Source organism: Neovison vison, chromosome 9 (genome assembly GCF_020171115.1).
Source record: "Neovison vison isolate M4711 chromosome 9, ASM_NN_V1, whole genome shotgun sequence".
In the NCBI taxonomy this organism is placed as follows: Eukaryota; Metazoa; Chordata; class Mammalia; order Carnivora; family Mustelidae; genus Neogale; species Neogale vison.
In genome coordinates this window covers 96314644-96339569 of record NC_058099.1, presented here as the reverse complement: position 1 = coordinate 96339569, position 24926 = coordinate 96314644, and the positions used below count along the sequence as shown (strand labels likewise).

The 24926-nt window shown below is 49.3% G+C and overlaps 1 protein-coding gene across 1 annotated transcript in view; it reads right to left on the bottom strand.

Moving 5' to 3' along the window:
* Nucleotides 1-2504: 2504 nt before the first annotated feature.
* RCL1 (RNA terminal phosphate cyclase like 1) overlaps nt 2505-24926 on the bottom strand; it is a 67955-nt gene continuing 45533 nt past the window's right edge. The window contains exons 6-9 of the mRNA XM_044265991.1: nt 22704-22829; nt 18581-18737; nt 13720-13823; nt 2505-3284 (exon numbers count right to left, since the gene is read on the bottom strand). Coding sequence (XP_044121926.1) covers nt 3134-3284; nt 13720-13823; nt 18581-18737; nt 22704-22829 — 538 coding nt within the window. The 3' untranslated portion in view covers nt 2505-3133. The remainder of the gene's footprint in view (nt 3285-13719; nt 13824-18580; nt 18738-22703; nt 22830-24926) is intronic.

Genomic DNA, 24926 nt, shown 5'->3' with positions numbered 1-24926 from the left:
AGTTCTTACCAGGAAAGATTAAAAATAAATAAAACCATGAGGTTTAGCTGGCCTCTGAGGGCAATATGGACTTCCACGGAGCCTCCTGCTGCTCTTTCCCCATCAGCACTCTATGCTGCAATATCCTGGCTTCCTCCCACCTCTCATCAACTGCCTTGACGAACACGGTAAAATAATTATGACCAAGGAGGCTGGCTGGTGTTTACACAGAACATAGTCTGAACGGTGCTAAAAGACAGCTCTGCCATGACCCCCAACAAGGTCACAGGTGTATAGGTCCTTAAAATAAAAATCACCACCCTCAATGAATTCAGGATGCTCTGTTTCTGTCTGACAGACAGGAAACCGAAAAACTAAGAAAACCAAGCCTAAAAATGCTAGACTCTCTCTTCGAACTACCCCAGGGGCAACTGGACCAACCAGGAGCGAATCTAAGAACAAGACAGAAACTGGAGGGGCCCCATGTCAAAGACGGACCAGCTACCTGCACAGAATGGCTCCTGCGCAGTGAACGGTACTGCTTCTCTTGGGCATTTGAGAAGGGGCTGGGAGCGCACAGTATACATCAATACTACATTTCCCCTCCTTTGGCCGTATCTGCACCACTACCAGATATTCCCACTGCAGAAGCAGCTACGCCAGAAGGAGGGCTGGAAACACTAGACCCTCCCATGTTCACAGCAGAGAAAAGCACACACCCTTCTACCATTTGTAATGATCTGCCTGTGGTCCACACGCCACCCTAAACTGGCCAACAGTACCATTTCCGGAGCTTGCTACAAGAGACAGAAAGCCCCTGAGGATAATATCCGTTGTGTCCAAAGCAACATGGCCCCTTAGTTCTAAATTTACTCATGGGCTATTCTGGGTTCAAACAGCAGCAGCAGTAAACAGATGGCCGAATGTGTGGTAGGCAGAATTCTCAGACCGCTGACCCTGATTCAAGCCCCTAGCTATTCAAACACTAACTTAGGTATTGTTGTAATCAGGGGACCTTAAAATAGAGAGATTATCCAGGTAAGACAGGAGGCATTTAAAAGCAACTAAAGCAATGAGTCTTCTTCAGCTGGTGCCACAAGAAAAAGTCAGAGACAAAGCGCGAGAAAGGCTGGATGCAACAGGACTGAATGTACCATCGCTGGCTTGAAGACAGAGGGAAGCAACGTACAAGGAACCCAGGCCACCTCTAGAAGCAGACAGCCAGCCAGAAATAGGAATTCCAGTCCTAGAACCTGAATTCTGCCAACAATCGGAATGAGCTAGCTCATTCTTTGCCAGAGCCCAGCTGGCGTCAGCCTTGTGACACTGTAAGCAGAGAATCTAGCCAAGGCCACCAGCACCTCCAACCTAGAGAATGAAGGGGATACATGGGTATTGTTCTCAACTGCTAAGTTTGTGTTCATTTCTTTTTTTTTTTTTTTAAGATTTTATTTATTTATTTGACAGAGAGATCACAAGTAGGCAGAGAGGCAGGCAAAGAGAGAGAGGGGGAAGCAGGCTCCCCACCAAGTAGAGAGCCCAATGTGGGGCTCAGCTGAGATCATGACCTGAGCTGAAGGCAGAAGCTTAACCCACTGAGCCACCCAGGTGCCCCAGTTTGTGTTCTTTTCTTATGCATAACAAAAACTAACAGCTACGTAAAGTTCTCAGTAAGTGGAATGCCATCGTTCCAAAAGGCCTGGCTTTCTGCCATGTGAGGCTTACATCTCCCATCTTCCCACACCCCCAGTCATGATGGCGCAGACTTTCTCTCATCCCTTTCCCCCGAAAAGAAAGGGTACAAAGATTGGGGAGAGAAAGATCTTTCCTTCCTTCAAACCACCTGCAGCCCCCAGGTGGAGAATACCATTTTGAATCCTCGTAGAAAGAATTAGATCTTTTCTTTCCTGCCAACTGTGGCCCCATACACCTACCAAATGTAGACTCTGTTAGTTGTCCGAGCGTTCCTGCATGTCCTTGCTCGGGAGGTCTTTCCCTGGGCCCTTTGTCCTAAGGGTGCTCCCAGCAAGCAGTCCTGAGGGATGCGGTAATGTCCCCATCTGGAAGAAAGAGCAGGCCGGCTGGAAGAGGAGGAGCCCCCGAGCGTGCAGGCTCCTCGGCCGCAAGGCAAGCCCACTGCGGGCTCGGCATCGTCCTGCCCCCCACCCCTGCCTCATGTCGTCACTGTGGGACTTGGGGGACAGGGGAATCCGATCCAAACATGAGGTTCATGCTGCTTGTTGTGCTCCAATTACAAAGTTCTCTATCTCGGACCTAAGATCTGCAGGCCTTCCGCTAGCATCCATGGGGCAGTAACCGTCTGACTTGGGAGCTTGCAAGTCGGGCCCAATTCCAGACTCTGACACTATTACATGCAGCACTTTAAATCAGTACATCTACTGTCTTTACATTATAAACTTCAAAGGGATAAAACACCCTCCGTGGATTTTCTTAAGAATTTAATAAAATCCATATTGCAGAGCTACCATAAGGATAAAATAAGAAAATGTACCGCACACCTTAGATAGAGAAAATATCCAATAACTTTAATGGACCCCTGCCCTCCCCAGGCACTCCTCGCCCCCCACACACATACGATGAACCAGACAGGGGGGCGACACCTGCCTCCAAGACGTCAGTCCACTCAGAGGACGAGGCACCGGTGAGCTTCACAGACCGATCCTGACACGCGCGAGCAGTGCACGTCGCCCTGTGTTATCTCAGTAACCCCTACCCGGAAACCAAGGCTCAGCACATCAGCCCTTGCAGGAAGAACGGTGACAGGCTCCACACGCCGGAAGCCCAGGAATGCAGTGGGAGGTTGTTCTAGCAGCAAAACTGTGTCCTGAAGGCATACTTGTCATCAGGTGAGCCAAGGGTGCACTCGGCGTGACTGGGCCTCCTGAGGAATGTCAGCGCCACTGCAAAAACAGCTAGAAGCCACATGATACAGAGATGTCTTTTCTTCGAATATACTGATTTTTTTTTTTTTAATGGAAAGTTAAGAAATCCTTAATGTAAAAAAAAAAAAAAAAAAGAAATCCTTAATGTAAGAGCATAACCTGCCCTGGATGAATTTGGACTTGGTCCTGTTGGGTGTCCGTGGCAGTTTCTGCTTTGCTTGTAGGCGTTGGGGCCTTGTCTGGTGAGAGTATCACTTGAGGGTCTTGCTAAGGTTGGAGAAACCGATGCCAACACAGGTCATCAGCACTTTATCCCCACCCTTGAGTTCTTCACCACATGGCTTGGTTTCAATTTTAAACATAATCTGGAAAAAGCTCTTCAAATGCCGCAAAAATTCTATCCTAAAAAGGAAAAAACAAACAAACGAAATACAAAAACAAAAAACGAGGGAGGGGTGAAAAAGGAATTCCATTTTCAAAAAAAAGTTCTCCTTCCCCCATCTAGAACCCAAGCCTTTACTTTTCACAGATCAAGAATATCTAAAATTAAGAACATCTCAGTCAAAGCTCATTAAATAGTATTTATTCACAGCCCGCCATTTTCCAAAGTGGATTTGGACAGCCTATGGAGATGCAAACAATACAAGATAAATTAGATTTTTAAAGGTCCAAGGTTAGTACACGACACGTAAGTCATCTGGCCCCATGCCGTTCGAGTGGACATAAATACAGCGTTAGTCTTTGAGACTAACATGCAGAGAGATACACACGCACTCCCGTGACTCACAGCAACACGCCGGACAACCAAGCAGAGGCCAAAACTGACAGTGTCTCTCTTCACTCCTCAACTTCAATATAACCCTTCCATTCACTCCACACACTATACTGAGTGTGTACGTTGTACCAAGAACAGTGCTTGGTGTTAGGGATGTTGCAGTCAACAAAAAAAATCCCTTCTCTCAGGGAGTTGTCAATGTAGTGGGGTAGACAAGTTAAATACTCTCTAACTGTGGAAATTTAAAGAAAGAAAACAAGGCAAGGGGGTGGGAAGAAATGTGGGTACAACATGTTTGTGTGTATACAGCCGGCCATATTAAACGAGGTGGCCAGGGAGGAGCTCACAGTAAATGTGATGCAGAGTTTCATAGGGCTGTTTCTTGTCATCTCCTTTAAGACAGAATGATGGCGTCATCTCAACAGTACCTTGGGAACAGCTATTCCATGGAAAGGCCAAGGGACAGGTAAGCAGGCTTCTACTGGTCTGCCCTAGCAGATGCAGCATGTTCCCAGCTGGCCTTGACCATAAGACTCACCTGGAGAGTTCACTAGACACACAAGTCCCCGAAGGTTCTATTCAACTAACAACCGGTAGGGAGCAAGGGCCCACATAGTAGAGCCTGGAAGCACAGGCCAACACAAAGTCCGCCCTTCCCCACCCCTTACAGGCCCTGTCTCCCTAATGTACAAGGGCCAGAACTCTCTTCTTAACAAGGACCCTGGTGACTTTTTTTTTTTTTTAAGATTTTATTTATTTAATTGACAGAGAAAGAGAAAGTGAACAAAAGCAGGGAGACTGACAGAGAGAGAAGTAGGCTGCCCACTGAGCAGGTAGCCTGATGCGGGGCTCCATCCCAGGATCCCAGGATCATGACCTGAGCTGAAGGCAGACGCTTCACTGACGGAGCCACCCAGGTGCCCCTCCCTGGTGATTCTTAATCAGGAAAGTTTGGGGACACTGGTTTAGTTAAGAAGATATGGTCTGCATCTCAGTGATGAAGTATCCAGCAACCATGTGTCCTACGGCCTCCCAACTGCACTGTCCAAACTCCCGACCCTAGCCATGTGGTTCTAACCCTGCCTGCACATGGAATTACCTGAGAAGCTTTCAAAATATTGATTCTAGACACAAAGACCAACCGGAAAGAGTGGAGAGTCAAGAAATAAACCCACACATTTATGGTGAACTGATTTTCAAAAGGGGTACGAAGTAATTCAAAGGTGAAATATATAGTCTTTTCAACAAATGCTGCTGGGACAGCCCCGCGTGCAGAAAGATGAAGCTGGGCCCCTTCCTCACATCATACACAAAAATTAACTCAAGATGGATTAAGGGCCTCAATTTAATTTAACAGCTAACACATGAAACTCACAGGAGAAAATCTCATGATCTTGGGCTGGACACTGGTTTCTTACAAACAACATCAAAAGCAGAGTGATAGGGACGCCTGGGTGGCGCAGTTGGTTAAACGACTGCCTCCGGCTCAGGGCGTGATCCTGGAGTCCCGGGATCGAGTCCCACATCAGGCTCCCAGCTCCATGGGGAGTCCGCTTCTCCCTCTGACCTTCTCCTCGCTCATGCTCTCTCTCACTGTCTCTCTCTCTCAAATAAATAAAATAAAATCTTAAAAAAAAAAAAAAAAAAAAGCAGAGTGATAGGGGCGCCTGGGTGGCTCAGTGGGTTGAGCCTCTGCCTTCAGCTCAGGTCATTATCTCAGGGTCCTGGGATCGAGTCCCACATCGTGCTCTCTGCTCCGCAGGGAGCCTGCTTCCTCCCCTCTCTCTCTCTGCTTGCCTCTCTGTCCATTTGTGATCTCTCTCTGTTAAATAAATAAAATCTTTAAAAAAAAAAAGAGTGATAGAAGTAAAAACATAAATTGCACTTCATCAAAATCTTATTTTTTTTTAAGATTTTATTTATTTATTTGACAGAGAGAGACACAGTGAGAGAGGGAATGCAAGCTAGGGGAGTGGGAGATGGAGAAGCAGGCTTCCAGCAGAGCAGGGAACCCGATGCGGGGCTCCATCCCAGCACCCTGGGACCATGACCTGAGCTGAAGGCAAACGCTTAATGACTGAGCCACCCAGGCATCCCTTTCAAAATTAAAATCTTTTGTGCAACCAAGGACATTATCAAGAAAGTAAAAAGACAATTCCCAGGATGAAAAAAAATAATATTTGCAAATCATGTATCTGATAAGGGTCTGGTATTGAGAATATAAAGAAATCTTACAACTGAGTAATAAAAAAACCCAAAAATCCAAGATGGGCAAAGGATCTGAATAGATATTTCTCCAAAGACATACAAATAGCTAATAAGCACATGAAAAGACACTCAACACTGTTAGTCATTTTAGGGAAATGAAAATCAAAACGACTAGAAGATCCCATTTCACACCCCACAGGATGGCCACAATCAAACAGAGAGCCCTTCCGTGTCTGAGTGAGGATGTGAAGCAGTCAGTCGCCTCGGCACTGCTGGCTGGAATGTTAATCCGGCGTGGCCCTGTGGACAACCGTCCGGCAGTTAAGTCTTCAGTAAGGACTTCCCACATGATCCAGTGACCCCCCTGCAGGTACAACCACAGAGAAGTGGAACACACCCACACAAGAGCTTGACACGAATGCTGGCGCTAGCATTATTCGTAACAGCCAAAAAAGTAGGAACAACCCAAATGCCAGTCAACGGATGAATGGATGAACAAGAGGCGGGGTGTCTCTACAATGGAGTATTATTTGGCCTTGAAAAGGAGCACAGTACGGACACACGCCACGGCATGGATGAACTCTGAAAACATTGTGCTCAAAGAAGCCAGTCACGAAAGACCACATATTGTATGAAATGGCCAGAACAGGCAAACAACAGAGGCAAAAAGCAGATTAGTGGTTGCCCAGGGCTTGGGGGGAGCAAGAAGAGTGGGGAATAACCGTGAATGGGCAAAGAGCTTCTTTCTGTGGTGGTAAACACGTTCTAAAATTAGGGCTGTTCTGAAACTGTGGTTATGGTTACACAACTCTGGGAGTACACAGAAAACCACTGAATTGTACACTGTATTTTTTTTTTTTAGGATTTACTTATTTATTTTAGAGAGAGAGCACACACGGACACGTGCACGCACCTGTGGGGGAGGGGCAGAGGAAGACAATCTTGAGCAGACTCCCCACTAAGCAGGGAGCCCGATGTGGGGCTCAATCACATGACGCTGAGATCACGACCTGAGCTAAAACCATGAGTCAGACGCTTAACTGACTGAGCCATCTAGGCACCCCTGAACTGTATACTTTAAATGGGTAAACTGTGTGGTAGGTGAATTATATCTCAATGTAGCTGTTCAAGGAGCACCTGGGTGGCTCAGCTGGTTAAGCGACTGCCTTTGGCTCAGGTCATGATCCTGGCATCCCAGGATCGAGTTCAGCGTCGGGCTCCCTGCTCAGCAGGGAGTCTGCTTCTCCCTCTGACCCTCACCCCCATGCTCTCTCTCTCTAACTCATTCTCCATCTCAAATAAATAAATAAAATCCTAAAAAAAAAAAAAAAAGAAGAAGCAGCATTTAAAAAAAATACAGCTGTTCAAAAAAATATACAATATTCGTGAAATTCAAAAGTACTAGGCCCGGCTAACAGCCTCACACAGTATATATCCAAGTGAGCACAAACCCTACTGTGGTGAATTTCGCACCCCTCCTGTCTGTCTGTCCTTCAGTCTACAAATGAGGGAAAGGGGGTGGGACAACTCCTCAGAAGTCTGGCCAGCATGACCTGCACCTCAAGGACAAAGAGAAGAAACAGTTAACTGTGCTGGGAAGCAGTTCTGGTGCGTGGGGCACGCCGGCACAGAAGTCCCTTGCTTCTCTGCTCTCTCTTCACCCCCATCTTTAAAGTTACCTCCCGTTTGGCAACTCTCCTACAAAAGCCTCCTCGGCCAGCAGGCTCTCTGGTTTCCACAGTATGCCTGGCTCAGTTTGTGGTGTCTAATTAATGCTTCTGCAAAGCTGTGTCGCCACTGCCTGCTGAGCCTCTAGTAAAGCGCCCCCAGGACACAGCCCCCATCTGGGGCGAAAGCTCAGGCCCCCCGCTGGCACCCTACCAGCTGCGTGAGGCCCGGAAGGGGGCTCGGGACCCAAGGCTGCCTTTGCCAGGCGGCGTCCTCGCTCTCAGCTGGAAGGGAAGCCCGTTTCTCTCCTGCGGGCGTCCCCGTCCTCCTCGCCAACTGAAATGGCCAGTTTCTTGCTCTCTGTCCCAGCCCCACCACGTCCCCCACCCTGTCCCAGGAGAGAAAACAAACACATCGAACCCACAGATAAACACTCGACATCTGCAGGCAGCGGGCAGGCGGCGGCGGCCATCTCCCCACTTGTCTCTGTTCCGAGAAGCGCACGGCCTGTTCGGTCGCCGCCTGAGCCCCCGCACCCGCCCAGGGCGCGCTCTGCTCCCGCAGCCTCCCCAGCCTGCCGCGCGGTGAACCGCTGGACTGTGCTGGAAAACCCAGACGCCCTCGGCAGCTGGCAGAACCCCCAAAGGGCCTCCGCGCGCCCCTGAGCTGTTGGCGCAGGCCGGGGAAACACAGGCCCACATATTTGCAGCCTCGGGTGTTTGTAGCAAAAGCAAAGTCGGGTCCACATCCTACAAGATGTTCCGCCAGCCCCTCTGCCTGTCTGAGGAGGCCTGCATGAAGGGGCCGCGGCGAGGCTTCAGAATGGCTTCCCCAGAAGCCGCTTCTCCAGAAGCTGAGAAATAACCAGATGGTGTTAAATCCTAACCATCTCCTGCGGGAATTCAGCAAGTCACGTCCTCACGGACCTGCGCCCTCCACCACACGTAGCTCTGTGCGGCTGCGGCTGTGCCTCCCGGAGCAGGACGGCCCCCTTCCCTCTCTCCCCAGCACCACCCGGCAGACTCACACCTCTTGGACACAAGCACAGGGCCACACACAGGAGGGGCTGTGGCCCGCTGACAGCAGCTCGGCCGCTCGGTGGGACACTGGGACCACCTGCAAGGTGTACCCGGCGGCTCTGCAGACCCACCGTTTTGGACAACTGGAATTCTCTCTACACCACTCCTGAGTGAAGGATTTGAACTCCTGACTTAGACAATGTACAGTGAGCTTTTTGGTTGTTGCTCAGGAAAAAGTGAAGATTTATTTTCAAGAAAAAACAAAACCAAAAACAATAATCCTTTTGTAGAAAAATACTTTCCTATGAAAGCCTTTGGTCCATCTGACAAATATGTTTCAGAGACTACTGGTGCACAGAGATCATTTTTCCTGTGTATTTTCAAAGGGTGGTTTCCCACCACCTCTGTTGGTCAACAGGTGAAGTCCACTGGGCTCACGGGCACCTGCCCGTTGAACCCCAACTGCCTGCGACTTGCCACGTGGCCCACCCCACCCCTTAAACACCAGCCCCCCTCACCAGGTCACCCTTCTGAAGTCTGACACAGCGGGGGTGCCAGGATCCTGAGAGAGGCCTCTGTGTGGCAGCTCCACAGACACAAAACCTGACAGAGAGTCCTGCCTCCTGCATCACCAAGTCACTTAGAAATTAGGGTTACCTGCTTCTCAGGCCTAAGGTGTTGCTCTGGAAGTTGAGGGGAAAATTTCAGGGGTAGGAAGAGGATCTGTTCAATGGGACCCCAAAGTCATGACAGATCAGCTTTTAAAAATACACAAAGGTGGTGCTTTTTCTGCCCAACCGTGGCTTTCCTGAAGCCTGTTGACCTCTATTCCAAGAACGAATGTTTACAGCGAGTTCTCCGCCAAACCCGGCTACCTCACATCTCCCCCAGCCCGACTCTCTGCTTCCTGCCACCTTTACAACTGAATTTAACTACTTCACTCTTTTCATCTGAAAAGTAAGGATATGCCTGGCTTTTCCCCCATGCCAAATACATTCTGGGGTACAAAGAGCATAAGAGAAGGGACAGGGCTTTGCAGGACTTCCTGCACTCCCCAGAGGTAAGGTGGAGCAGGCCGCACTAGCCTGCAGAGAGCAGCTAAGCAAATGAGCCCACACCGCGGGGGCTCCCTCATCTGGTCTGCCGCAGCTGTGGGGCAGACTGGGGGAGCCGACGGCCGCAGTCAGCCGGTGTGAACAAGGACACTGGGCTCTCTCTCCCCAGCACTTCACAAGCAGAGGAAAGAAGTCATTTATTAAAGTGAGGGGGGAAAAAACAAAGTGGCCTGGTTTATTTTAGACTTCTAACTAAAGATAGAAGGAGATCATTTTACAGCAGAATCTGAAGCGAGGTCTCTGACAAGATGCAGCAGGGAGGCGGCTGGGGCCCAGCGATGTGGACGGAATCCCACTCTTACACAAGAGCACAGTGCGTCAGGAAAGCAGGGACTCTGGACGAGCCTGTCTGGGTCAGAACCCCACTGGCTGATCTGTGTGTCCCCAGGGCACAGGACTTGACCTCTCCAGCCTCAATCCCCTCACCTGGAAAATGGAAGCACGAGTTCCTTCCTGCCTTTACCGCCCCCACAGGGTCGATATGGGTCATGAAAACTACATGAGTTCGTACTTTTTAAAGCACCTTAACATCTGGACAACAGTACACACTGTAAGTGTTCATTAAATAAACGGAGCCTGCAGAATTCTTGGGAATCACACACACACAAAAAATGTGCAGTGTGTTCAGTAACATAACTGCAGGAGGCCTGTCACAATGAATACAGATTTAGAGAGAGCTGAGCAGACAATTTACAGTGACTTCAGGTCCAAGAACACCCGAAACAGGTTTCCTAGGCCTCCTGGTGTCCACAGTGACCTTACCAGGAGGCTGGACTTCCCAGGCCGAGGGGACACCCAGGAACAAACCTCGGCTCCTGGCATCGACTGAGCTCCGTGAGGTCCACTGCACGGCTGGGAGGGCTGAGTGCTCGACCTCTTTCACGCCTCCCTGTATCTCCACAAACCCATGACTTCAGGACCATCACCGTCTCTACTGAAGAGACAGAAGCTCAGGGTGTCCAGTGCCTGGTCCACACTGTCCCGAGCTCTGGGGCAGAGCCGCACCTGAAATCCAGAGGACTCGATGCCTACACACAAGCAGAACACAGCACACTCTGGGACCGCAGCCTCTGGCCGTGAATAATTTCCCCAAGTGCTAATTGAGATGCTGATTAATATTTATTCTTCTTGTACACCCTGCCTTTAAATAAAGTGTAAATCCTTTCCTGAACTCTGAAGTTAAGCTTTTTGAGGGGAAGGCAGAGCTACTTTCACAACTATAACAATCGGAAACTCAATAAATTCAACAAAAATAGATTATACACACACTAGCATGCCATTTAATACTATTTTATTCTACTGACAAAAAAAATCTCTCTGAACTTCCTGAAGAACTTCACACAGGTAGACTTACTTTCTCAAGTAACACAGAAAACCACCAACAGCAATCTCCTGAAATAAAACAGAGAGAGGAAGAAAAGAAGGGAAGAACATAGAGACCCTTATTTTCCAGAAGGATTTGAAAGCAACACTGCACCAGCGGGGAGGGGGGATCCTTAATCCCAGTGCTCTGTAAACAGATATTGGAAAAGCTATTTATAAAACTCAAAATGTGCCAAGTGCCAGAATACACTTCTTTAAACCAAGGTTCTGGTTTTGGTCAGAAATCAGGTTTCAGAAAACAAATTTTTATGACTTTAACGGCTCATTAAAGTAAGCGTGACAGTTTGATCTCAAAAGCTCCTGAATGAATCTGATTACAATCAACTATTCCCCCCAAGTATGATCGTCCTGATTATGGATTCTGTCCCTTTTCACCCTTAACTGTTCACAAATCCTATGTCAACTTCGCTTACCAGGTCCCTCAATGACATATACTTCTTCACGCCTTTGCCTCTTCATCACTTTGGGCCACTGGAGCCTTCCATGATGAGAAAGCAAAGAGGGTCCCAATCAGATCCAGCTTCAAAAATAAACTCCCTGGCCCCCACCCTTGTGCTAGTTTAACCAAAAAGAAGGTAGGCTGCCCCCTCCCTTACACGAAGCCTGGGAGGCAGGTAATCCAGAGGATAAATGTCCTTTAAAGCCCAGCCCCAAGCCTCAAAACACATAATTTTGCAATGTGTCCTACCCTTCTACAGCTCCAGTCAGAGCAGACCACTTTGTTTTCCCAAGAGATGTTGTAATTTAGGCAAGATCTCTGGAAGACAGGACACTGTGATTAATGTTTGGTGCGGAGGGAGTCAAGGACACAGAAACTTTAAAAAATGTTCAGTTACTTCTTGACCATCTCCACAGGGGCGGCTGACTTGAAAAGGTTATAAAGGCCTTGGAGCCAAACTGGGGGAAAAAAAAAATATCTCCAAAAGCAAAAAAGAAAAAAAACTGTCAAGGAAAAATAAAAATATACATTCCATTTTTCACATAATATTCTGCCAAACCCCATGCCCCACGACCACACATGTTTCTAGACACAACCTCATGCTGTGCGAGCAGTCAGGCCCTCGGAGGCCCCAGAGCAGAGGCTGGGAAGCCGCCGCCGCGAGAGCCCCACCTGCTAGAGGGGCCGCAGCAGGCCCAGACCATCCGCCACAGCCCGCAAACTCCCCACAGGCAGCCAGTCTCTGCACTCAGGGTGCTGTGCTCCCAGCCTTGACCCCCCTCTCTAACTGCCCGAGTTACAAAGTCTATCTTAGCAGTGCTGACTCCCGGGGCCAGGGTGCCACTTACTCAATTTCCCGTCTCCCGTGCTGTGAAATACTTTACAGGAGCTATCAGGAGACAGTGTGGTCCTCACCACTCTCCTGCTTACCAGCCCTCCCCCTCTGTTAACAGAATGTTAACTCTTCCAGTTCCTTGTTCCTAAACAACCTCCCACCACCAATCCAAAAAAAAAAAAAGCCTCCATTAGACTCCCCCACAGCCCCCTGGTCCCCCAGCCGTGGCGGGATTAGACTCCTCCCCAGCCCCCTGGTCCCCCAGCCGTGGCGGGATTAGACTCCCCCCCAGCCCCCTGGTCCCCCAGCCGTGGCGGGATTAGACTCCCCCCCCCAGCCCCCTGGTCCCCCAGCCGTGGCGGGATTAGACTCCTCCCCAGCCCCCTGGTCCCCCAGCCGTGGCGGGATTAGACTCCCCCCCAGCCCCCTGGTCCCCCAGCCGTGGCGGGATTAGACTCCCCCCCAGCCCCCTGGTCCTCCAGCCGTGGCGGGATTAGACTCCCCCCCCAGCCCCCTGGTCCCCCAGCCGTGCGGGGCGCGCCCCTCCCAAGGTGATGGCACCACCATTCTTCAGTTATCACAGTACTGTACCTTTCCGAGAGACAGCATCGGTACCATGATAACCGAAAAAGGACAGTTCAGTCTCAGATCTACCTGAAGATCTCTGCCCACACGAGGCCCACCCCGCCCACTCCCACCCACAGAGGACCACGTAAGGGTGTCAGGTAGATACACACGCACGCACATACACGCAGAGGTCAGTGCTCAGAGGCTGTTGCTATCAATGGGAAATGCTCCTTCTACTCCGCCGTGTATCATTTAAGTCTTGTTTATCACTAGGTCTGAGCTGCTCTTTTCAGAGAATGCTTGCTCTCATGCCTCAGCGGTCAACTTCGGACAACACCCTGACCTCAAAGTCACCTCTCTAATTTCCCCGCTGGTCCAGCAGCAGGACTTTGAACTTTGCCTCCTCCTTCATCTTTCCAGCCAGCTCACACCCTATCAACTTGGACAAAAAGACAGTCCTCTTTGTCACAATGAAGGAAAAGGGGGATTTAAAAAACTAACAACAAAATCCAACCTATAACAGAACCAGGAGTTTACCTCCAAAATGGAAACAAAACCTAAAGCACACACAGGAGAACTGCCCAGTATTTGTCACGTAACAGATGACATGAGAATGACAATGACAGACGGGAATGGTGAAGCTACAAGAGAGAATGGAAGCAAAATCCTTGCTAAACACCAGGTTTAGGGGGACGGCCTCCGGCTCTCTACCCATCAGTACAAGCAGGTGTTCACGGAGACGAGCTGCGTAAGGCCCAGCACCTGGGTTGTTCTGAGCACCTGGAAGTTTAAACCGGACAGCGCGGTGAGGCTGGGGGAACCACTCACGTGTAGGGAGACAGCGGTCCGAGGAGGACTTTGGAGACATCCTGCTGTCCAAGGGTCATAAGCAACAGAGCTAGGCTCTGATTGGTCGAGTCCACACATCCACCCTGTAAACACAAACACTTTAAAGATTAATCGTTGTACCAACCAGAAAATGGAAAATCGAACAAAACAGAGGGAAGGAAATAACCGCAGAGCCCAGAGCATCAGAATCACAGAAACGCAGACTACAAAGTTCAAGCGGAAATAAAACAGAGGGCTGGTCCTTTAACAGTAACCCTTATACCAACTAGCGTTAGGGCATGAAAGGAACAGCTTAATAAAAACACCGGTAATCACGGAGCCCATGCGTTTACTGAGCTGTAACCAGTGAAAAATAAGACGTTGTCTTTGTAAGGAAAGCAGTGGCAGGACATACAAGCAGAAACACGTAATCAGCTCTAGGCAATGTACAGTTCGCTACCCAGGGCTACATGAATGCTGCCTCTCTTTATGTGACCGGTCCTGGAGCTGATTTGGCGTGAACGGACCATCACCTTCCAGGGGTCTCACCAACGCACACATTCTGTTACACTCAGAAACTGCGGGCCCGTTCCAGGAGCTGCTCATCTCTCTCCCCGTGTGCTTTAACACTGGAGAACTGCCATGATCAATCCCTCCATTCATACTGTTTGCTTATGCATTACTGCCCCCCACCCTCCCTTCCTTTTCCTTCATATCAGAACAAGACTGCTTTGACTGCCTTCCTTCTTTCATTCCTGAATTTCTCCACCATTTCTGCCGTTTTGCTTCCGCCGACGCATGCGTTATGGCAGTTGACATTTGTCCCCTTCAAAGTGTGTTTACTTCTCATCACCCTTCCAGGGAGAACTTGATGGAAAACAATTCAAACATCGTGCACAGAGAAAGCAGGATGACCCAGGGTCTCCATGTATTTTGTAAGCATCACGGTGAGACACCCTGTTTCCGGGCGTGGCTCTCCCGGACTGTGAATGGAACGGGTACCCCTCCACTGCTGCTTCTGTGGCCATGCCTCGGTCCTTTGGGGTGCGTGCGAGGTGGAGAATAAGTCAGTGCTCAGGCGCAGACACCCCTTCTCTGCTGTTGGACTTCATTTGTGACAACGGAGTCAGAAAATGAGGGGGTTTATGCTACTGCCAGCCTTTATGAAAACCCACTGCTCCTCCCAAACTCCTGGAGATATTGCAGGACAATATTTATCTCATTCAGCAAATCTTAAGAAGAGTTACAGCTCATATATTTCCATCTAAAAAGGACACCCTGACCCATGGAGAAGAGGAGGCCCAACAACACTAAGCCTGCCTTACACAACTTGCTTCCTTCCTCTCCTAACCGCCTAAAATGAAACTGTTCTCCTCCATCTCTCCTTCTTATCACTGTGCTGCTTTTCTAGCATCCTCACTGCTTTCTCGTTTGTGCTGGGCCAGTATTTTAGTGCCATCGATTTGTTGGGGTCTGTGTACAGGCTGCCACAGAGGGAGCAGTGGAGGCACCGCCAAGGCACTGGGTGCAGTCCCTGTTCTTAGTGGCTTGGCTCTTACTGTGAAGATGAGACACAGAGACAATTCGGGAAGAAGCAGCACTACACAGTTGTTGGGGGACATGGGCCCTGGAGCTGCCAAGGCAGCAGGAGCAGGAGGTCATTCAGCTGGCACCACAGGGAGACTCTGGGGATGGTGGCCTGAGGGGACCCCAGAGGGAAGGGCAGGAGGACGGGGGACACAGGACCCAGGGCCGGCAAGGAGCAGCCAGGGCTCGTTGAAAACTGGCCGCAAGCTGTCTGCTGAGGACATGGATGAGAAAGTGTCGGGAGAAGGAAGGACAGACTGAGGCAGGCATTTTCTAACAGGCCACGGGTTTTGCCTTTATCTTGGGGAAGTGAGAAGCCGGAGGTCTCTGAACAGAGGAAATCAGTGAAAAGAGGAGATCAGTGTCTCGGGGAGATCTGAACAGAAGAGAGGTTAGAGAGGAGGGTGGAAGGAAGGAGCAGCAGATGGGGCAACAGCAGACGGGTGAGAAAGGTGGCTCGAGAGAAGCTGCCGCAGAATCAAGGGGGCTCGGGAACCGAGGAGACGCCAACGGAACGCGGGATCAGAGAAGAGGATGAACACTTTGATAAAAAATAAGCCGTACGGGGCGCCTGGGTGGCTCAGTGGTTAAGCCGCTGCCTTCGACTCAGGTCATGATCTCAGGGTCCTGGGATGGAGTCCCGCATCGGGCTCTCTGCTCAGCAGGGAGCCTGCTTCCCTCTCTCTCTCTCTCTCTGTCTGCCTCTCTGCCTGCTTGTGATCTCTCTCTGTCAAATAAATAAATAAAATCTTAAAAAAAAAAAAAAATAAGCCGTATCCTCAAAGGGATGGATTTTTATTACTCATTTAAACCGTGTCACATCGCACACCTAGGGAAAACGATTCACAGGGTCGCCTGGGGGGCTCAGCCGGTTGAGCGTCTGACTCTTGATTTCAGCTCAGGTCGTGATCTCAGGGTTGTGAGATCCAGCCCCCCCATCTGGGCTCTGTGCTCAGCAGGGAGTCTGCTTGTCCCTCCTCTCCCTCTCCCACCCCCTGCTTGCACATGCACTCACTCTCTAATAAATAAAATCTTAAAAATAATTACTCATAAAAGCATAAAGCATTTTCATCCTTTTAAAACTTAAAGATCATAGACATACAAAGGATGTTTTCTTAGTGATTAAAAACAAAGGCAGAAAAGCTGGTCCAGGCACAGGGAAATGGTATAAAACAGAACTTAACTGGAGTGTAAACAAAAATAAAATAACCTAATCCAGACTGCATGTTTTCTCTCTTGGGGATTGATGGGCTGTGGCTGCACTTTCACCCGGAGGCTTTTCATCCCCTCTTTACGGGGAGACAAAACTTGCACACTCCAGCTGTGCCTGTGGGCTTCCGTGGGGCTGTTCTGTGACGCAACGCTCCCAATGCCCCCAGGTCCGCTGGAAAGAGACAGAAGCACCCCTCAGTCAGGGAGAGGGCCTGCCAGCCACCACAGGACCTAGGAAGGGACACCTGCACACGTCAACAGGGACTGCGCGTAAAACACGCAATCTTTCCTCATACAAACCTAGATGACTAACTTCCTGAACTGAGCAACGGGCAGCACCAGCTCTTGAACATTTACTCCCAGCTTCCGGTTACTGCCCGTCTTTCAAAAATCACCGAGTTTAGCACCGTCGGGCTGACTGAGCACCCAAAGAGCTGAGGCCAGACCTGAGTGCACGCCTCTGACACGCTGTTTCCTTCCTCGCTATTTCCCAGTTGAATGGGGAGTACAGGGGCCAAGGCGCTCCAAGAAAGACACACCTACAGGTTCTCTGTCTTCCTCTTAATGAGAGGGACGTGAAATACAGCCACTTAGGACCGGCAAATCCTAAGTAACTTGAAAACAGTTCATTCTTACTTGTTCCACTTTGTGACCAATCACATATTTTCAAGAATGCTGACTTGGATCAGGCGAGTAGACTGTTTATAAGCTATCTTCCCCAGTAAGGCCCGTACAGGGATCCCATGACCCAGCCATCACCCTACCACAGTGATCAATGACTGTGGCAAAAGGAAGTGAATGAAAAAAAAAAAAAATCACCACTGTACCCACCTCACTGGGCTCCCATATGATTTTTGTTGCTTTCACCAGGGTAAAGCTTCCCTGGGGGACTCCAGGAAGGACCCACAGAACAGTCTAGTAACCCAGAATACACACAGAGACAAATGTGGAGATGAAACGCTCTTGAGCTAGACAGAAAAGACAAATATCACACACCACCCAGTAGCAAACCACCCAGAGGACAGCTCTCACCGGTACTCAGTTCGAGAACATGGGGCCGCATCTACACAGCAGAGAAGTGAACATCCCACAAAGCCTAAACTGGATTCTGCATGCCAAGGGCAAAGTTTCAGCTTCCAGATGTGGAACCAAAGCAAAACACAGTGCAGAATAACAGAAACCTTGGAGCTGCATCCGTGACGCTCATCTCCCCAAGCTTATGGACCTTAAAGAGTATTTTCAGGAAGCTTCCTCTTATTTTCTCCAGCCATCATTCTTACTTCCCTTCCAATTTCCTCCTTGCTTCTTTTAGGCCAGCTCAACTGCCTTTAGGACACAGTAAGTGTGTGTCGGGGCACACACATGCTGCTTGCATGGACCGACAGAGAGAAGACCCTGGCAACTGGAAGGACAGGCTGGTCTAGGTAGGTCTGAGCTGTTTCCCACAGCAGAGCTGCAGAAGCAAAATGGTAAGTGGTGAAGTCCTGTCTCTTGCTGCTTTTGGATCTTTCCAAGCCTCTACCGTGTGCCAATGCAGGACTGCCTTCCCCAGATGTTGTTTGCCGCTCCAGAGCACACTGCAAAACCTAGCCTAGCGATATGCTTTTCTACCTGAACTGCCACATACAAATCCAGATTTCTGGCTTCTCTTGAAAAATCTGGGAACAGTGAGACTCCACTCCCCCACGGCAGGGACTTGGGGAGCTGAGAGATGGTGCCTCTGCTGGTCAGGGCGGTGTGTGCTCTTCAACAGGCCAGTCACCACCAAACCGGCTTCATTTTTATTACGTCTCTCTCTTGTATGACTGTCTAGTTCCTTCCTCTCCCCATTAAACTTACCTGCCCTGTTTCCCAAACCAGTGTGGCTGGATCTCTCTACTCACCGACTAGCTTACCTAATCCACTCAAGTAGTTAATGCTAAACCGCCAAATGGGAAGGAACAAATTAACTCCTTGGCTTAAGCCCTTGGAAGGGAAGAAAGTTGCTAAGGAATAAAAGTGAGAGACAATGAACTACTTCCTGATGGCTTCGCTCCCAGACCTGCAGAGGCTGAGGACATACCCTATAGATCTCCTCGAGCAGCAGCTTCGCACAGTTCCTGCCGAGGTCCTCCGGAAGCACTGCCGCGCCCTGGCCCTGGGGGTTGGAGGCCAGTTCAGCACTGAGGAAGGTGCCATTGGTGGTCTCGGCAACCAATGACAACCCAAAGCCTGGAGACCTGAGGATTCAAAGGCACACACATGAGCAGGGTTCATAAAGCGGGGTCGTGGGGGGGTGTGTTTACATTTACCAGCAAAAGGAAGAGAAGACAAGTATCTTTTTGATGGCATTCTGTTTGGCCACACCAAGCCTTCCTAGAGTTCCTACTAGCTTATACTAGAAAGTAGAAATGACTGAGTGAGAGCGTACAGGGCAGAACCAAAGACTGAGCAAGTCTGCACGGCTCTTCCCCTCTGCCCTCCTTCCTTCCCCCAACTCCTACACTGTGAAAGGTCCTACTGTGCGAGTTTGGTGATCAACATATAAAGTAACATTAACAAGGGTTACCAGATACTGAGCACCTACTTATCACCAGTTTCTGAGCTAGGGGCTTTGACACCACAACTCTGCGGAGTAAATATTACCACCCTCATTTTACAAATGAGAAATTAAGCAACCAGCACAAAGCCCACACAGCTAGAAAGTGACTGGGATGCATTTCAAACACCGGTCTTCCAGAGTTTCCAGTTCTCCCCCACAGTGCCCAGCCGCCAACCAGTCCAGAGGGCATGAGCAGCTGGAGGCCACCAAAGACAGCTCTTCTTCCGAAATACCAGGCTGATCCCCCGGCATGAAAGGTACCACACAAGCCAGAAAGGGCCTACAGACTTTTGTCTGAAGAATGTCCTTCATTCAGAATTCATTCCTCTAACCAGTGAGCTGGTTCTCTCCTGCCGTGCTCCTACCACCAACCAGCCAGAAGCTAACACCCTCTTGTCCACGATCGCAGCCGACTCATTCACTCATGCATCCAACAAACATTTGGGGGGGGAAGTTTCCGTGGCCAGGACCAGGACCACCACGGTTAACACGGGAGTTCCTGCTCTCACAGAACTGAGTGACAACCTGACTGGCACAAAACAAAATCAGTTCACGATAATAAAAATCTCCTCTCCGTAACATTTCCAAATTTCACATCTCAGAATCTACTTTGCCCAGTGCCTTTAAAAAAAACGTACTTCCCAGCAGTAAACTCCATGTGCGATCACTACACACACCCTTTAACACAATTCAACACCCATGTTCCTAAAGCACTATGTGTCCAGGACAAAACTAGCCAAAACACCGGTTTCAGAAAAACTATGTACAAAATCCATAATGTTTCAAAATGTACTGTATGAGCTACATTAGTCAGTCCTTAATTTCTCTTAAAAAAGTTGTTTACGCAACCGAGGGTTACAGACACCGCCAAGAGAAGGGGGTGAGTGAGAACAAAGGTTCTGGGGCGCTCCGGGTCATGCTTTCCCATCTAATGCCCTGCCGCCCGACCACCACACCAGGGAACAATCTCCGGTTGCCTTCGAGTCAGGTGACCAGGGGGAAGGAGGGCATCCAGCTCAGGGGCCCAGGTGGCGCCACACAAACACGGAGAATGGAAAGCAAAGGGAGGCCGGACCAGGAGACAGGCTGCCATCACTGCTTTCCCACGCTCACTTACAGTTCCCAAGAACTTCTGAATTTTTTCATCCATGTGAAATTTTTGAGGTGTGTGTAGTTGTTCTTACAATAAATTTTCTATTTAATCAAGACACTTCCATTTAACATTGTATTTGTTTTAGGAAAAAAACAAAGAATACGAGAACACACAGTGCAAGAACACACGAAGCCCTATGTGCGTTACGCCAATTTTCTCCCTCCAGCCTGGGGTGTGTGTGTTATCTGGCCTGTTTCAAGTTATGATGACAAAGCAGCTGGTCATCAGGTGACCTCACTGAAGATCTGCCTTAGGAGTTTGCAAGTGACAGCCCCTAAAACTTCCCAATTGGTGGGCACCTGCATTGCTTAGTCATTAAGCATCTGCCTTTGGCTCAGGTCATGACCCCAGGGTCCTGGGATCGAGGCCCTTGTCAGGCTCCCTGTTCAGCAGGGAGCCTACTTCTTCCTCTCCCTCTGTCCCTCCTCCTGCTTTTGTTCCCTCTCTCACTATCTTTGTCAAATATATAAATAAAATCTTTAAAAACAAAAACAAAAACCTCCCAATTGATAAAGGACTAAATTTTTTTGGAAGTCTTGACTGTGAGAATCAGAGTGGGACAACAGGCAGCTGTGCGTATGGGTCAGAGCGGACACAGACCACCCAGAACTGCTGCTCCCAAATGTTCTAGGCTGTGGCCACAACACACTCTCAGTCTAAGAGTTCACGACACCTCATTACATGGATCGCCCACTGAGTGAGAAGAGGAAAATGCCCACTTGACTTCATCATTTCTGAACAGAGAAGAGCAAGCACCGTTTGTCCTTGTAACTTGCAGTTGAGAAAACACAAACCTATGATCACACATTGCCTTCACGTGCCATTTTTTCTAAGTGGGGCTTGTTGCTGATAACCCACAACTCTCCAACACACCCATGTCCTGATCCACGTATGAGCTTGCTACGCACCCCAGCAAGGACGGGGACAGACTACACACCAGGGTCACCGGACTCGATGGCCTTGTGAAAAGCTGCACCACAGAGGGGGCTGCATGGCCTTCAGGCCAGCTCTGCGTCATGCCTGGACACCCCCACAGAGCCAGAGGCGAGACAGAGAAGGCCTGATGGAGACCAGGCCACTCAGCTGCCGCTGCGACTGCCTCCACCCACCATGGCTCTGTAATCGCCTGTCCCCAGAGGAGCGGGGAGAGAAAGGGAAGCGTGAGGAGCAGCATTAGCATCTCGGCGGTACCTACTGTGTGCCAGCCACTGCGTGAGAGCGGTCACCTAACAATGCCAGCATTACGGCTCCCACAACATGAACAAGGAAAACGCTGGCGAGATCTGAGCAGTGCACCAAAGGTTTGGGACCATCACCGACCTTTCCAAACCCAGAGGGAGGGCCAGCTCAGCACACACGTCCTTTCCCAACTGTGCCCTCTGACACCCCTACTGCTCTGAACTATGAGCCACCACCACACTGCTGAAATCACCTTCCTGTGTCCCCATGGACCTCGTCAAGGTCAGAAATGCTTTAACACGCTCAGCCCTCCTGTGCCTCTCTCCTTCTTTGGCTGAAGTTGAAGGAAAGCGCAGACAGAAGGGCTGTGAGAAAGGACGGGCTGTGCTACTACCCGGCAAAACACGGATTTCTGAGCCCACACCAATCAACCTCTGACATTCTCATTTTTAGAAGACACGACCTGCAAGCTTCAGACTGTAAGTGCAATGATACTGTCATTCGCACCGAAATGGCTCAGCAAAAACAAACACAGAAAACCCACACACAAGTAAATTTGGCAAAATAGTCACTGTTGACTACAAGTAGTAGGAACACACAGGTGTTCTCTGTGCTAGCCTTTCAACTTTCTGCATATTTAACATCTTCATAATAAAAAAATTAGTTTTTAATTGCTTCCCCAACTTACTGTTGAAAACGAACATCTTACTGGTTGCTAAATATATAAGCGAAGCCTAAAGCAAGTATTTTCATTACACAGATCATCATTAACTTTTTATTTTCTAAAGTGAGGTTTTCCACAAAGGCTTTAACTAATCCCAAGTCAAATGTGCAATAACAACTTTCTTTGGCTCTAAGGGTGTTGTTCCCATGATGGAGAGAGAAGCCGGCTGGCACAGACCAACAAAGGATATGTGCCCCTAAGCTGTTATTTACTCAGGGTGGAAGAACTTGTTTGCTTTAGTTTTTTGTGGAAGCAGATGGAATTTAAAGCTGGAAGCACTGTTGATTAATAGCTGGGTTTGAACGCCCCCAGGCCAGGGTCTGGACCCCTTATCTCCAGCACCGGGCACTGGGATGCCTTCCACGTGAGAGGTGCTCAAGAGACGCCCACTGGGGACTGCGGGAATAAGTCGGGAGGAAATTAACTCTGAAATCCCTCTTCCTCCGGCTGCCGACACAGAGCTGGTGGCTTTCACTGCAGTCGGGACAGGAGTGTGAAAAGGCTTGGCCAGCTGCAGAAATCAGCTCTAGAAACGCACACACACTTACTTCCCAGAGTTGACTCCTTTCATGTGGTCTGTGTAAATATAGATATCGGGGATAAACTTGTTGAGGATGCTCCTTGCGGAATCCACGACCCGGTTGGCCATCTGCGGCGACACGCGCACGGAGTACCTGTAGTCCACAGTTAAGGGGGCTGTTCTGCTCCGACGCCAGAGAAAGGTCCATTCTGGTCCTAGCGGCTATTTGTGGAACTGTAATAAAATGCCATTCTAATGCCATTCTATTTGCCAACTGTGTTTAATTGTTTAACTTTGTAATACCTTAACTCGATTTTCAGGCCATTATTTTTATTATTGTGTTATGATACAGTTTTTTTATATTATTGTTATAAACAATCACAACAAAAAACACACAGATGTAGAGAGTCGTAAAGTATAAAATAAGAGTTCCAAACCCTGCTCTAGAGTTCCTACCCAATCAAAGCCCCTCCCCTCTCCTAGAAATGCTTCAACTCAATTTCGGAACAAGAGGAGACATGGGCCTGCCTGTCTGGCACGAGCCAGGCTCCCTCTGAAGTTCTCCGACCCTCCTCACTGCTGGAAACAATGGGTCTTTCCCTTGCGGACCTAAGGCGGGAACAGACATCACACTGGGGCTCACCTGGGCCAATCCCAATTCACCCCTAGTCTGTTGACTGGAAAAGCAGAAAAAGATTAGTGAAAGAGAGTACAGTAGCTGATTTATAAAGATCTAAATAGGTTTGTTGCAACTCACAGAGCTTATTTTCAATTATTTAAGTGTCAATTACTGCATCTGTGGATAGTATAGGCTCCTGACAACTGCTCCCTTATAATCAAAATATTGGTAATTAGCACTTTTACACCAGGGGGGGCACCCCCAGAAAGAAAAGGAGGATGATAGAAACAACTCATATGAAAAGGCTGCTGGGTTTTTTCCCTCATGCTCATGAGAATCTGCAGTTCCATTAGTCCAGAATCCCCCAGACCCCCATGGTCAGTCTGGTCAGCATTCACCCTCGCCCGGGCACCATCAGCCCCTCCACTCACCCAGACTGTCCAAATTCTTCAACCTGAACTGCCTTCCTTCATTCTCCCCAACACCCTCCAGCCAGCACCAGACCGTGGTCTCCACCTGACCTTACCGTACGTCTCCCTTGATGTACATACGTCGTCCTTGCCCACCAAGAAGACCACGCATTCCGTAAGAAGAGGGGCTCTGCTTCCATATGGAGCAGAACTCTCTGATGACTCTCACACCCTATTTTTATTCTCAGCAATACTCAATAAATATTTGACTTGACTCAAAGGACAAACCTGAAATGAGGAAAGAGCAAAGAGGGATTTTTCAATACACACACAAGGCCCTGTTACATCACCGCCTCTCTGTCCAGAATGTACTTCTGACCACGCAGCTTAGATAAACAGTCCTGGGTCTCGTACCCTTTGGACCGGGTGGGTGCTGTCCTTCTGAGCCTGATGCTGCCCACTGTCCTGAGGAGAGCACAGAGGTCACTAATCCGACATATAATCCCATAGCAACCACAGCTCCCAAAGTTCTTTCAGGTACATTAGCAACCGATTTTATGCTCAGAGTGACCCTGTGGGCCAGGACCATGGATTCCTACTTCCAGGGCTTCCAGTGAGGACAACCAGGTCACAGAAGTGAGATACAAAATTAAACAGATCTGACTTCACAAAAACAACTTCCTCCCTCCAACGCCCACAGACATGTGGAAACCAGGAGGGTAACTGTACCAACTCAGGGCCAGTGGAGCCCTACACCAGAATGCTGGCAGTGGAGACAGACAAGGTGGCTACATGCCAGAGTCACTGTGGAACCGCCTGGCTCGGTGTGGAGGCCCTCCTGAGGAACGGCTAAAACTTCTACAATCAGACCATCTGTGCTCAAGGGCCAGCTCCAACAAACTGCATCATTCTGGGTCTGGTGTGTGTCCACCTCCTCATCAGTAAGAGAAGGACTGTCATAGCATTCTCCTCCCAAGGTTTGGAGGCTCAAGTGAAATAATGCATGTAAAGGGCTTGGTGGTGCCTGCTGTGAAGTAGGAGCCCAGTGAATGCCCCCTACTGCTTTTCTTGTGGTTGGTTAGTCCAAGATTCAAGTTCCAAAGCAGAGGATCCTATTCTTTCAGAAATCAGAGATCCCTCTGGGAATCTGATGAAAGCTATGGACACTCCTCAAGAAACACACACATGTCATTTTGCAGACCATTTCAGGGGACTGTGAATT